This window comes from Xiphias gladius, chromosome 16, assembly GCF_016859285.1.
Source record: "Xiphias gladius isolate SHS-SW01 ecotype Sanya breed wild chromosome 16, ASM1685928v1, whole genome shotgun sequence".
NCBI classification, from domain to species: domain Eukaryota; kingdom Metazoa; phylum Chordata; class Actinopteri; order Istiophoriformes; family Xiphiidae; genus Xiphias; species Xiphias gladius.
In genome coordinates this window covers 27,275,734-27,289,728 of record NC_053415.1, presented here as the reverse complement: position 1 = coordinate 27,289,728, position 13,995 = coordinate 27,275,734, and the positions used below count along the sequence as shown (strand labels likewise).

General features: G+C 43.6%; 1 protein-coding gene across 1 annotated transcript in view; it reads right to left on the bottom strand.

Moving 5' to 3' along the window:
• Positions 1-13,608, bottom strand: part of htr2aa (5-hydroxytryptamine (serotonin) receptor 2A, genome duplicate a) — a 63,565-nt gene extending 49,957 nt beyond the window's left edge. The window contains exon 1 of the mRNA XM_040149006.1: positions 13,167-13,608. Coding sequence (XP_040004940.1) covers positions 13,167-13,608 — 442 coding nt within the window. The remainder of the gene's footprint in view (positions 1-13,166) is intronic.
• Between the last annotated feature and the right edge of the window lie 387 nt (positions 13,609-13,995).

Below are 13,995 nucleotides of genomic sequence, written 5' to 3'. Positions count from 1 at the left end.
AGGGGGGAGCAATGTCAGTCCCACACCATCCAGAGTCAGGTCAAAGCAGTTTTACCTATAAAAACGACGTTGAAGGGATTTACTTCACTAAATGACACCGGGATGATATTAGCGGCTGCTTTGACTCACCAAGTAAATTGCACTGATTGTGTTGCAACTAAACAGCAGGTGATGAGCTTTTCTCGCAAGTGTTTCTTTTCACCCAGATTTTTCCTGCTGGTCTGGAATTCAGACTTCAGCGCTCCAACTTCAAAGGCTGCTCCCATAAATGAATCCTTAAAAAATCTCAACACTTTTTCAAGCTTCTCCATTTTAGAGAGGTCTACCATGCAGAACACTGGCCGCATGGTAGACCTCTCTCCCGTTGTATTAGAAGTAGGAGAACAGACTTTCTGGTAAAGCTTGGATTTTTTGTGATTCCACGCTTGGTCGTATTTCTTCCAGTAACATACAAATGACATGATCAGTGCATCTATTTATGTTTCAGTTTGGTATCAGCTCCAGCAAGAAGGTGGAGCATTTATAAGGTGGTGGAGATAAAACCATTCCGCCGCTCCTGAACACATCGCTTGAGTGGAAAAGTATGTGGACACCTGACTCATATACGTGTGTGGGCATTAATGTGCTGCTATAAGAGTCTCTTCTGCTCTGCCTCCATTTTTAACGGGCCTGGCTTTGTGCACGGGGACAGCGCCACGTTGAAGCAGGAAAGGCTTGTCCTTTTCATTTCCCGTTTCACAAACTCTTGACACAAAGTTGCTGACTAAAATATCATTGTGCGCTGTAAGATGAAAATGTCCTGTGACTGGCAGTGGAGTAAAAGCAGCAATACCTCAGCGTAAAATGCGGCATTCAAAATCTAGCGTGGTGCACACTGAAGATGACGGAAGCCTAAACACTGAAGTCTACAGAAAACCCACACACACACAGACCATTATTTACTCTTCGATTCTCACCACCCACTGGAGCACGAGCTGGGGGTTATCAGAACCCAACACCATCGGACTCCGAATGTGCCCACAAGGACCGAGGGGAAAAATACATCAGAGAGGCACTTAAAACGTGCGGTTACCCAAACTGGGCCTTCATCAAAACCACAGAAAGATACAGAACAGACAGAAGAAAACAGCAATTAATGGAAAAACACTGTCATTCCTCACGTAGCTGGGGGATCTGAAAAACTCAGGAGGATTCTCAACAAACACCACATCCCTGTGCACTTCAAGCCCAGTAACAGTCTGAGGCAGAAGCTAGTCCACCCTGAGGACAACACACCCAGACGTAAGCAGAGCACTGTAGTGTAAACAGTTCAATGCAGCGAGGAAAGCACAGGCCTGTACTTTTGGGCAACCAAACAACCCCTGTACAAGAGCATGGCGCAACCCAGGAGAGACAGCTCCAGAGGCCAGGACTCAGCGGTCCACCTACATCAGCAGGACAAGGGACTCTCATCTGAGGACAGCAATGTAAACATTTTGGCCAGAGAGGAGGCCATCTGGGTCAAACTGGAACGACCATCACTGAACAGAGAAGGTGGTCTGCCAAACCACTTAACAGCCACTTACAGTGCAGTCCTGAGATCCCTCCCCATGATTCGCACATTGAATCATGTGACCCAAACAAATCACATGTGACCTCAACGACTCTCAAGTTGTTAACCACCCTACAGCAGGTTAAATGCCCGGGACTCCACACCAGTCGGTTAGAACTGAGGACACCTTTCAGATGAGAGGTCAAACGTGTCCAAGAACCTCGAGCAAGTCCAGTTGCCTTGGTACAGCACTTAGAACTTCAAATCTTATTTAAGCAGAAGTACATAAGTATTAGCAGTGAAATATACTTCATATATCAAAAGCAACATAACTAATGAGGCACCAGAATGACCCCTGTCTGTATAACATTATATTATTGGATTATTGTTACATATATATCACTGTGTAAGCAGCATTTAGGTTGCAGCTGTTCAAAGCTATTTATACTGTTTGTACTTTTTTAAACTGTTGGGTAGTTGTCACAATTAATCCACCATGCATCTTTTTATAAATTGAGCATATAATATGAATGTAAAACTTTCATCTTAAAAGTAACTTGTAACTTCGACTGCCAAATAAATGTAGTGGAGTACAAGTACGAAGTAGCATAAAATGGATACCTCAAAAATTATACCTGAGTCCAGTGCTAAAGTCAATTTACTTTGGATGTAAGGGTCCGAGAAAACAGCCCTGAAACCAAAAGTAGGAAAGGTTTTCCGCATTTTTTTTTTGACTTCCCAATGATACAAAAATGGAAAGCTGAACTAACACCTCTTTAAAAAAAAAAAAAAAAAGGTTGAACAAAAACTGAATGTCATAACCTTCACGAGGGAGGATTTATTACAGGACTGTTGGGTTAGATGGATTAGTTTTAGCTAGGTGTACCTAATAAACTGGTAACTGGTGTATTCCATGGGGTGAAAATGGCCCAGGTGGTACAGCTGTTCACTTTTTTTGTCTTGCTGTTTTTTGTTGGTTTGGAGATGTGTCAAATTAGAGGTTACACAGCCTCCTTAGCAACCTTTTCCCTATTGAGGTGAACCACTCTGCAATCAATATATCAATGTATAGATTACAATCAGTATGTTGTTACGCAGGAGCGGTAACGGCCACTACAGCTAAAAAAAGAAAAGGGCACCAGACCCGTCATTAGAAGGTCGAAAGAAGACGACGTCACGGTCACTTAAAAAACAGATCTAGAGAGGAAACACATAACAGATCTTCTTGTTTTTGGCTTTATATGAGATTATCAGTTTCTGAATTAACTAAGAATCACAGGTGTAGGTGGAGAATAAATCACAGAGGAATCTGCAGAAGAAACAGAGCCTAATCTGTAAATATCATCCTGCACAGCTGCCTGTCCACAGAAAGAGGACAAAACCCGAGGGCTTTGAAACAGAAGTGTTTGTTTTCTTTGAGTCACACACCATCTGAGAGGAAGGCTAACGACGAGGGAGAAAGAGGAAAAGAAGGCAGGAGTGTTGGATGGATGGATGAGTGGTGGGGTTAAAGTCTTCAAAGTAAGAGAGAGAAAAGACATTAACCGCCTGACAGTCATCAAAAGCTCAGAGGAGGGAGGAGGGAGCAAATGAGCATTTGAGCCCAAAATTCACAAAAATCAATATGTTGTCAGCAGCTTCCACTGAGCTCAGACTGGGATAATCTGTTCCCATAGGTCCTCTGTTTTCCTCTGTCGCCTCTAGTGACCAAGGGATGAGGCAGGCTTTATCAAACATATACTCATGTCCAGGTCACTTAAACCGCTGGAGGTGTTTTTATATTCTCCTGTAGCCGACATCTCAAGATATCAATCAAGACCGGAATCCTCCTCTGGATTTATTCCCGCCCCGTAGTCATCTATTTAACATGCATCGTCACCAGTAATCTGATGGCAGAAACAGCGAACGGGAAATAGGATTGAAGCATTAAGACGAAGAATAATTAAGAATATGGTAATCCCTTTAAAAGGATTAAGAATAACCTGATCAGCACATCTAGATTCCTGCCGGAGATATCAGATTACATGTGCATGTACATCATTTTTCTAGCTGGGATTCCTTCTGGGGGCATTGTTACACGACAGGAAACGAGACGACAGGAAACGAGAGGGCTGCAACGATGTTCCCCAGTCAGACTCCAACCAGAAAGCCGTGGTGGGATTCCTAAGGGAGCACTCGGATGTTGTGGAGAATGTGCTTGTTTTTCCATTGAACACAAAACCAGAAGATTTTTTTCCCTTTTCACATGTGACGTGAATCTATTGCCACATTGTTCCTTTGAAATCTGCTCTGTGTGCCCTATTTCTGTGACAGTGTTTGATTTGTTTGGATCGTTTGCGTAGGATCTACCCACCCAGAGGCCTTTGGAGGAAGGAGGAGGAAGGCATTAGCTGATATGAGCGTACTGGAATGCTTCTCTTCTGCACCGTAAGTGAATTAATACACATTTTTCTGGTTTAAATGGACCAGTCAAAGAAGGGTTAGTACGGCGATCCTTCACTACATCAGCCTGGTTTAGCCCAAAGACAGGAAGCGCTTCCCTCTTTCATAAGTGAAAAAAATATGCCCTCCAGCACCTCTTGACCTGTCGTTTTCCACCTGATACCATGTGGGCCTACGTCAAAAGGATCCCCCAAGTTTTTCACACAATGAGGACAGGACGTTAGGTACGTGGCAGGCAGTCGAACTGCTCCTAAAACCTCAGCATCTAGGCTCGTTTTCCCGCGCGTAGCTGTGCTATGCTACGCTGAACGTGTCCTGGACGGACTCTAATCTCAAGAGTAGCCAACTCCCGCGGTTTTGGTGTACGATGCTCCGTTTCAGGCTCTGTTTACACTCTTACCCTTACCAAACAGATATCAGACCGAGTAAGAGAAAGCGTGCATGTCAACTGGAATTATGAAAATAGAATAAACAATGAAATACCAAGCAGACCAAGATGACAGAGCGAAGAAAATTGAATAGTTTGAGTAAACTGAACAAAAAGTGGTGAAGAATTTGGCTTTGGAAAGTTAGTAAACACAGGGAAACACCTGAAGTCAGCGATGTTTGCTAGCTCTACTCCTCACCCATGCTGAAAAATACAAGCTCAAGTCACGGAACATCCGAATGGTCGGTAAAACAAAAGTAGATTTCTGTTGTGATTCTCATTTGAAAAAATAGCAATGTTACGGCATCCCTGGTTTTCTGGCTTGTTGTGTGTCCTGCGGTGCTGAATGGACAGCTCCTGTAAAACCACCTCACAGGCATTTTTGAATTTGCTGTTTGTGGACGTGGTTTGTGGACTACGTTGTTACAGCGGTACTGAGATTAAGAGGCTAAGTCTGCTGTCCGGCTGATAATGACTAGCCCCCACTAGGTCACACTCTCTCCAGTGATTAATTCCACTTTTTTCTGGTCGGGGAGCGACGATAAATCTCTTTACGTGTTCTGTACTTGTGACCCAGTTGGCGGCACCGGCGACACCCTCCGGTTGCGTTTCATGGTGACAGCCCACACCAAACGGGAAAAAGGCTGATTTCTAACTAACCCACAGGAGGTTTTGCAGGAATTCCATTTTAGCTACTGAACAACCCTGCTGGCCTTCCAGTAGAATCAATAAAGAACATCACCACAGTTTCTATTTGTTAGTTCCCTGTTTACTATTCAAGTTTGCCAATTAGCTAAGTTTCTCTCAAAGGGATCCTGCCAGTTCTGTGGTTCCTACACATTTCTCACTGTGAATGAATTTAACTCAACTCAGTGAGACTATTTCTGCTTCCAAGGCAGCGCTGCCACTGACAATGTTGACATTTGCCAATAGCAAATGTGATTAACTGCCAAAATCAGTTTAGCATTTACATCTAAATCTGCTGTATGCTGACCTGACAAAGTGCGGTTTGCCTTCACCTTGAAATTAACAGACGTATTTCATAGTGTTGTTGGTCTCTTGGGGGAAAATGAACATAGTCTCTGAACTTCTTCAAAGAAATCTACAAAATATGCAGGAACCATCTGTTAAAAGAGGCAATGACAACCATTTTTTTTTGTTTTAGGTGGTAGATCATTCAAATAGAAGCCCCTTAACTGTGCATCTTCAACTACCATGGGAGCAAATTCTAGTCAAGTGAAACCCTAAGTTATTCAAGCTCTTTAAAGAACTGAAAGGACTGTCGGGAGGATTGTGTAAGGTGAGAAAGCGCATCAGTCTGTCAAGTTTATTTTGACAGCTTATCCCTGGGGAATGCCCGACGAAAACAAGGCAGGGACAAAGACACACAATTCAAAACCGAACAGCAGAAAAGGTATTTGCCTTCTGTATTTTCATGTATAACAGACAGGAACCAAGCTCATTGTTGACAGTGTGCTCTCAGCCACAATACTGGGTTAATCCCAAAATTTCCCCAGGCACTAGGATAGATCAAGATCTCTAAATCGTCACTGGGCCGTCAGCCAAAGTGGCCAGACAAGACAAACGCGTATCAGCATTTTGTGGGTAAGCCGTTATATATCTGCTATGCTGAACATACAGTACAACCTCATGTCAGATATGTGACTGTGCTTCCTCATCGGGTAAAATAACAGGGACCGAAAAGAGAATGACCCCGAAAACTTCAACAGTGCTCATTCAAAAAAAATGTGACAATATGCCTATTACACTTGTTATGAAGTAGTGAAAAAATATAGAGGGTCTCTGGGGTTTTTGTTTGACAAGATACATCTTCATGTTTTTGTTTTGTGTTTTGTATTAAACTCTGAGTCTACCGCCATGCCAGCGGCCCTGTGAGGGACTCAGAGAAAACATGCTCAGGAGGATGATGCTAAGATGCTGATTTTAGCAGGTATACTTTGTCTTACTTTATCTTAGTTTTGTGTGTTAGCAAACAAACATTTGCTAATTAGCATGAGATACAAAGTCCATATGAGGCTGATGAAATGTCTTTAGTTCTGCAGATAATTGGTCATAAACCAAAGGACAATTTAAAATTTTGACCTTATGATGGTGCTAGGTGGAAAATGAGAGGATCACCAAATTTGTTACAAGTCATCCTGACGGGAGCATGAATATCTGTATAAAATATGAACATATCAATCCATCCAATAGTTGTTGAGATATTTTAGTCTGGTCTAAAGTGGTGGACCGACACTCCCATCCTAGAGCCATGCCACTAGCGAGGTTACAATCGATTTATGTTTTTGTCCCACTAAATCATGTGTTGGCTGATTCCCAGTAAAAATGACATCTCCGCATTTCTTCTTCCAACATTTAAATACAGTGTCATATACAGTTTAACATGTAAGCCATTGAATGAGTGAGCTCTTATGTATCTTTGCTTGCACCACAGCAGTTTATTTTTCTTTCTGACCTGATGATGGCGCTAAGAAAAAAATATGGGTTCACCAATGTCACCAGGACTCATCCTCTGTAGGCCACGAATGTCCAAAACCAAATTTCATGGCGAGTCCATAGGGGTGGACCGACTGACCGACATTTCCATCCCTAGAGCCATTAGCATGGCTAAAACATTTAAAAGGTAAACAGAACGTTTTTTTCTGTCTGACAGGTTTCCTTGCATTTATCAAAATGTGGCGGCAATACAGGTAACTACAGTTCCCAGAGGCTCAGTGTCACATCTTTTCATGTCAGGCTGTACATGCAGTGGTCATGTTGGCAAACCAAAACCACCATGCCGTCCAGTTGGCAAGACACTTAGAGTCTGTATCCGTCAGTGGCCTTCCCCTTTATATTCCACAGCACTTAACAACTGCCCTGGACTGAACATGCCTCCTGTTGTTTTCCTATGAAGCTATGGGAAACAGGATTTAGCTCTCATTTGCTAAGTATTCAAAAAAAATGAACTCCTACCACTCAGTACTCAGACTGCTTAAAACACACTTAATTCAGAATACACAGTAGCACGCCTTTCCATGGAAAATGAAAAGCAATGAAAACATCCTGTGGTTGTCTTTATACATAGTGTAATAATTTGGTTTATTTCAATGAGCTCTGAGGGAATCGGTTCATGTTTATAGCTACTCACTGCTGTGGCTGGGTCTCCTTCCCTTCAACTGTCACCTCATCTCTGACTCATTTGCAACCATATATCCACATTTCTGCCTCATGAGTAACCAAAGAGAGTCTAGAGATCTAAACGTGAAGCACAGAAACAACCGAGTGGGTCACACAGACTGAAGTAGTCCTCGTACAGTAGCTGGGACCACGGAGCTTTTCTGGAAAGCTGACGTGCATTGATGCTTAGAAATAGGACTGTTTAGGGTCCTATGGCGTGTTTTGGCACGTCATAGCCTACACTGCTGGTGTGTGCAGGAAGTAAAAGTCCATGTCATTCATCCATCCATAGACAACGTTAGGTTACTCCTATTTGGACAGAAAGTATGCGGCTGTTTGATAAAAGTCAAAGGAACAAGTTTTTCGACATAGAGCACAAGGTGAGAGGTTAACAATGACTCCCAAGATGCATTTCGGTAAAAACCTCCAATTACAGAGCTTAAAGTTCTTTTTGTGTGCCACTCATGGCCGACGGAAGCTAAAGATTATGCTGCTAAGAAAGCCGATTCTATAGGCAACTTTTGGATTCCCGATCAGTTTTGGATGAATTCAGTCACCATGACGCAGTGTTTTTTTCACTGAAGCATTTTACAATGGCTGCCACTCTGATTCGCGCCTCTAACTAGATTTTCTTTCTCCATGGCAACAGCAGCCACCTCCCATGGGTATCGTATAATGTAGAGCTGTCCACCAAACTGATGGGAAAATCGTGATTTCTCCGAAAAGAAGTTGAAATAATTGCATCTAGTGGTCTCTGCATGAACCTATAGAATTGAGTAATTATCCAGTGGAGTCCCATGTTTCTATGCATAAGAACATTGAGGATATCATCAAAAGCCTGTCGTCAGTTTGGAAGAGGACTCTAAATACTACGATACCCATGTTGCTATGAGGAAGAAGCCGGCAGAGGTGTGATTCAGAAGGGTGGCAAACTCAAAACTCTCGGTTGTTGCAAGAGTTTTCTCAACAGCATAATCTCTAGCTTGTGCCCACCGTTAGCAGTGCATGTAACAGAATCTGAAGCTCAATGATCGGATGTTGCTAGCCGACGTGAACCGTGGAATCTTAGCGAGCTTCAGTTAATCGGTTTATAAAAGGGGCCTTGGTCCAGATGTCCTGAAGCCCTTTTCCAGAAGACAAGTGGTCAAACACGTCATAATGAATTGGAGAGCTAAAAAGGACAAAGTGTTTTGCTGGAGGAGGATTTTCCACAACCTGGCAACCCGCAAGTTGTTCTTATCAGTGGCTTACAACTGATCCGCAGAGCATTAGTAAATGATTTATTTCACCATTCATAGAGCCATTAATCACAGCTTGTAAACCCTTCATAAATGGCGCCAATCATTGAGTGTTACGTTGATGACATTTGCAGTTTCTTGTCTTACTGCTAGTGTAACCGAATCTATCGTATTCATAACATTATAATGAGCCAGTCTGATATGTGACCTTGTTACTAAAATGATCACCTGTGATCTCAACTACTTTTGTAGAGTGTCAGTGACCTCATTAATGACCCCACTGATAATCTGATCTTCACAAACTCAGCGATGACATCGAACACAAAGCACTGTACGACCTCACATCTCCCATCCGCAGCCACACTTCCCCATTTCACCCATAATCTTCTTTTTGACATCATTAACACAACACCTCACCGATGACGGCTTTACAAGATCGCTCAGCTGCCGTGGTTTCATCATTGTGCCGTCTCTAGCCTGAAACAATACTGTGTTTGCTCTTTGAGTCAGTAAATGAATGTGGAAACACCACAGCCGTGTAACAACATGAGAAAATAATGTCAGCGTGTGTGTTTATGTTTGGCGTTGGCATGGCTAATGAGTTCTTTTGTCTTCTCATTAAAGACGGGGAAGGCGAATAATAAGCACTGGAGGTCGTTCTTTTGGAAGCGCCCTTCCTCCTGACTAATTTACCGTGCTCGTTCTCATGCAAATGAATTTGCTGCTTAGGGCCTAAAGCTTCTTATGCGAGCAGTTGCTCGTGACATTTGCAGACACACAGAGGGAAGCTCGGGGAGGCAAAAGAGCAAGATCAGCTGGAAATGGGCAACGGTGGACGGTGGAAGGTGTGTGTGTGTGCGCTTGTGTTTGAAAGAGGTTATCTGAGGCTGTGTGTGTGTGTGTGTGTGTGTGTGTGTGGTGGGACAGTAACAGACAGACAGAGAAAATGAGGGAGAGCAGGCAGCTTCCTGAAGCTCACAGAGCAAAGCATTAATCAGCAGCCACCTGAACCACCTGGAGAATGACAGCAATGTTCAGAGGAGACGCAGAGGAGTGAAGGGGGAAGAGCCAAAGGACTGTATTCATTCTTTTAAAGATTTATTACCCGTGCTCTGGGCATGGGTCTAGGGATAGCAATGTCAGCTGGTCGGTCCACTACTCTGGTCCAGACTGAAATCTCTCAACTACTGTTTGATGGAAGACCATGGAATTCCGTACAGGCATTCATTCTCCCGGGAGGACGAGCGCTACTGACTTTGGTGATCTCCTGACTCTTCCTTTAGCTTCGGCATATGTGGTTCAGAGTGAGATCCTGTATCTTGCCAAATGTTACACGGATTGCCAAGAAACTTGCTATAATTCAGTTGGTAAAAGTTCTGACTTATTGTGTACAACATCTACTTGATGGATTGGCACCAAACTTTCGCCAGACATTAATGGTTCACAGACACTCTAAATTTTCCTTAAGAGCCACCATGAGGTTGACATTTTTTGTTTCTAGTTAAACGTTTTCAAAACTATTGAATGGATTATGATGTGATTTAGTTCAGGCGTGCGTGTTCCCTTCAGGATGAACTGGAATAACTCTGGTGATCCTCTGACTTTTCATCAAGCGCCATCATCGGGTTACAATTGTAATTACCCAATACTTGCAATACCTGTGCTAAAGGACAGTCTCCCAAAGCAGTTAGCATTGCTGTAGACTCTTGTTACCCAACATCACGACATATAAGTCTCCTGGGTAATGTTAAAAGTACTTTATGTTTATGTTATGGCCACTGGCTATAAATATTTCCCCTTTTTTTCTGTCAGTTGGAGCAGGATAGTGGTCCGGTTGTTGACGGTGTCAGACTTTATAAAAAAGGTCAGTGGTTCGAATCTACCTACCGGCTGAGGCTTTTCTGTGTGGAGTTTGCATGTTTCTCTCTTGTGTCAGGGTTTCTTCTGGGTGCTCTGGTTCCCTCCCACAGTCTACAGACCTGCAGGTTAAGGGAACTGGCAAATTTATACCTTAATTGCACATCGTTTCCCAGAAAGTATTTAAGTTTTTACGTGTTGCAATATCAGACACGTTTCTGAAGAATTAAACGAGAAGCTGAAGTTGAGACAATCTGCCGGTGCACCTGGTTTTCATTAGCTGACGTGTCCCGACAAAACAAAACCGCTCCTGGTGATGCTTTTAAAGTGGAATCAAAATCTTGAGACTGGAACAGTGGCTCTGCCCTTTTTTTTTAGTAACCTCGGCCTCATATGTTTTAAATATCATTGGATTTTTGAAGGGAGCATAATGGTGAATATTTGTGCTCTCTGCTGACTCTTGCTGTAAATAACGGACACAGGTACATAATCGTAAGGACTAAAGGGGTGAAAGGAACCCGATCGAGGGGTTTCGGGTCTTTTTCTCGCTGATTGTGAGGACGGTGAGTTTGAGGGCAGTGACAGCATGGGAGAATGGATCCCACTGTCGAGGCTGAGAGGCAGTTCTGTAGGTTTCACCAGACTCAAGCCAATACACAGAAACCATGCTTTCTTATCCTTCTTATACAATCAGATTGCATACTTCCATCTTTGACAGGATGAGGCGCATTTAGTGACGTGTTGGCTGAAATATGGTGGAAGTAAGGAATAGGAGAGAATAACATGTGGACATACATGGCCAATCTTATACATACATGTCTCATGACCAAAAGCAACTGTTTCCTGAGATTACACACAGAATGAGAAAGTAGAGAATAAAGACTGATGTTCATAAAATATGTTTTTATACTCATATGGCACATTGTTCAACTAGCTACCTGTCCAGGTGTACCCTGCCTCTCACCAAAATCAAGCTAGGAAAGGCTGCACCCCCCCAACCACCCTGCATCCTTTCATTTGGCAAGTGGCTCCAGCCACCTACAGTACCCATGAAGCTCAGCTGTCAGTGAGACACCAGTGAGAAGTGTGAATAGGGACGTGGTTCACCAAATTTACAACCTGCAAAACCGATACTGGCAACATGAAAATCTGCGTTCATTTGAACAGATTTCACTAATCAAATTCCATACTTACAACCCATTCACGAGTACGCAAGAGTCCTGTAATACTTGCAACTTCATCCACAGTTTGCGAGCGACAGTCATTTGTCAACTGGAAGACCCAGAGCTTTAAGAGTTCAACATGGTTTGCTGTTACAGGTGAGAAGAAACACCTCGACAAAATGCTGAATTCATCCGAAACTGACTCAGAATCTGAACGTGAATTACAATAAAGTCTTGAATGTATTATCAGGTTTCTACAAAGTTCAGTATCAGTTTGTAGAAAATTGTTTACGAATTTATAGAACATTTACTCGTGGAATCTGCATCATTTAATTCAATTCCTACATTTCTGAATTTGCTCAAATTTTTTTCTCTGAATTTTGCTGCACACTGTCTTTGTTCTCCAAAGCTGCAAATTGGCTGTTGGTGGACGTGTCTCGCAGTGACAACTTGGGACCGAGGACCGCAGTTTTGCGCAGACCGTCTTTGCAGTGGAGCTACGTGTCAAATTGAAAATCCGAGACCTGTCCACAAAACTTGATTCTTAACCTCAGAAATGCAATTAATGAAGCTCCCATGTGTAGTCTGATGTGTGCACTGTGCGTAAAGGGAACTTGGAAGTGACATACACACCACAAAGAGGTGGTGGGTTGGGGGGTGTCTGCCCCAGGGTCCCCTTAAGGGGGAGTCTGGCCATATTCTAGCTCGTGGTGAAATGGAAAGGTTTTTTCCAGCCTTCTCTCATTTCATTTCATTTCAGTTCATTTCATTTCCGTATATATTTGCATGAAAACGAGTGTTACGGCCGTTGATTTTTCCCTGATAAAGCAGCCACATTGTCCTGTGGGCTCCTTTCATTCATCTCTGTACAGACGCAGGTTTTGCCACTTTTTTTTTTTTCTTTGCATTGAAGCAACGCTCCAACCAAACACGTCCCTGACAACAACACAGAACACCTCCATCGCTGCTGCGCTCCGTCTGTCCTCAGCCACCAGCACAGAGTCACGCATGAATTCTCACTCGACTGTCGCGACCGAGGTCGCCATCCAAACACCAGATCTAGACTCCAGACATGAGCGTGGCCCAGATCAGAAAGACAAACTGTCAGATCTAATGTGAGTTCTTCACTTTATCCTGTGGTTAAAATTAGTTTAGGACTTTCATCTGCAGAGTGAATAAAAGCCTTAAACATGCAGGCAGGTGCAGTTTGCTTTGTAAAGTAAGAATTCCACCACCTGGGAAAAAAAAAACTGTCTGTTGGACTCGAGTCAACAACACATCAAACTTCAACTTAATGAAGACCAATATCAGTGTCACTCGGTGCTTACCGTAGAGAATGGTCACCATGGAAACCGGCATGACCAAGATGCCTAGGAGCATGTCAGCGACTGCCAGTGACATCAGGAAGTAGTTTGTGGCGTTCTGCAGCTTCTTCTCCAGGGAGACCGCCAGGATCACCAGGATGTTTCCCATGACCGTGACGGCTATGGCGACTAAAATCAGCAGCGCCGCCCAGTTCTTCTCCACCGCCATCTCTTGGGGAGGACATTGAGACCCATAAATCCTGCCGCCCTCCTCACCGTAAACTCCTCCGGCATTACGGTGAGACCAGTTCCCCAGCTGTGCGTCGATGCCATTATGGACCATGTCGTTTCTTTGACACCCGGCGTCTGTCACATTGTTGATTTGTAGGGCGCTTTCCTCCAGAGCGGTAACGGCTCTGACAGTGTGAGAGATCACCTCCGACACGTTGCCACCGCGCAGGTTCATGGTGTCAGCTCGGTAACGCCGTCACAGCCACAAGCAGAAACCACAGAAGCCACAGGACTGCTGCCTGGAAAATGGGTCAGAGTAGAGGAAGAAAGAGGAAAGTCTTCTCATCATTTACTCGCTTTCCTTTTCCTCTCTCCCGGTGGACACCATCATACAACGACATTTATCGCTTGAGTGATGAACTGTTGTTCAATATGTCCTGTCACTTCTTTACTCCATCATCTCAGAGGAAGCCCACAAGCCTTGAATTGTCTGTCAGAGGATCAACAGATGATGAACTTCTACGCAGGGGGGAAACAAAAATAGACTGCTGAATTCTGCGCAACAAAAAGAGCAGCTGTTTGATCTCGAAGGGCAATGCTGAATAGATCAAAATTAAATCGA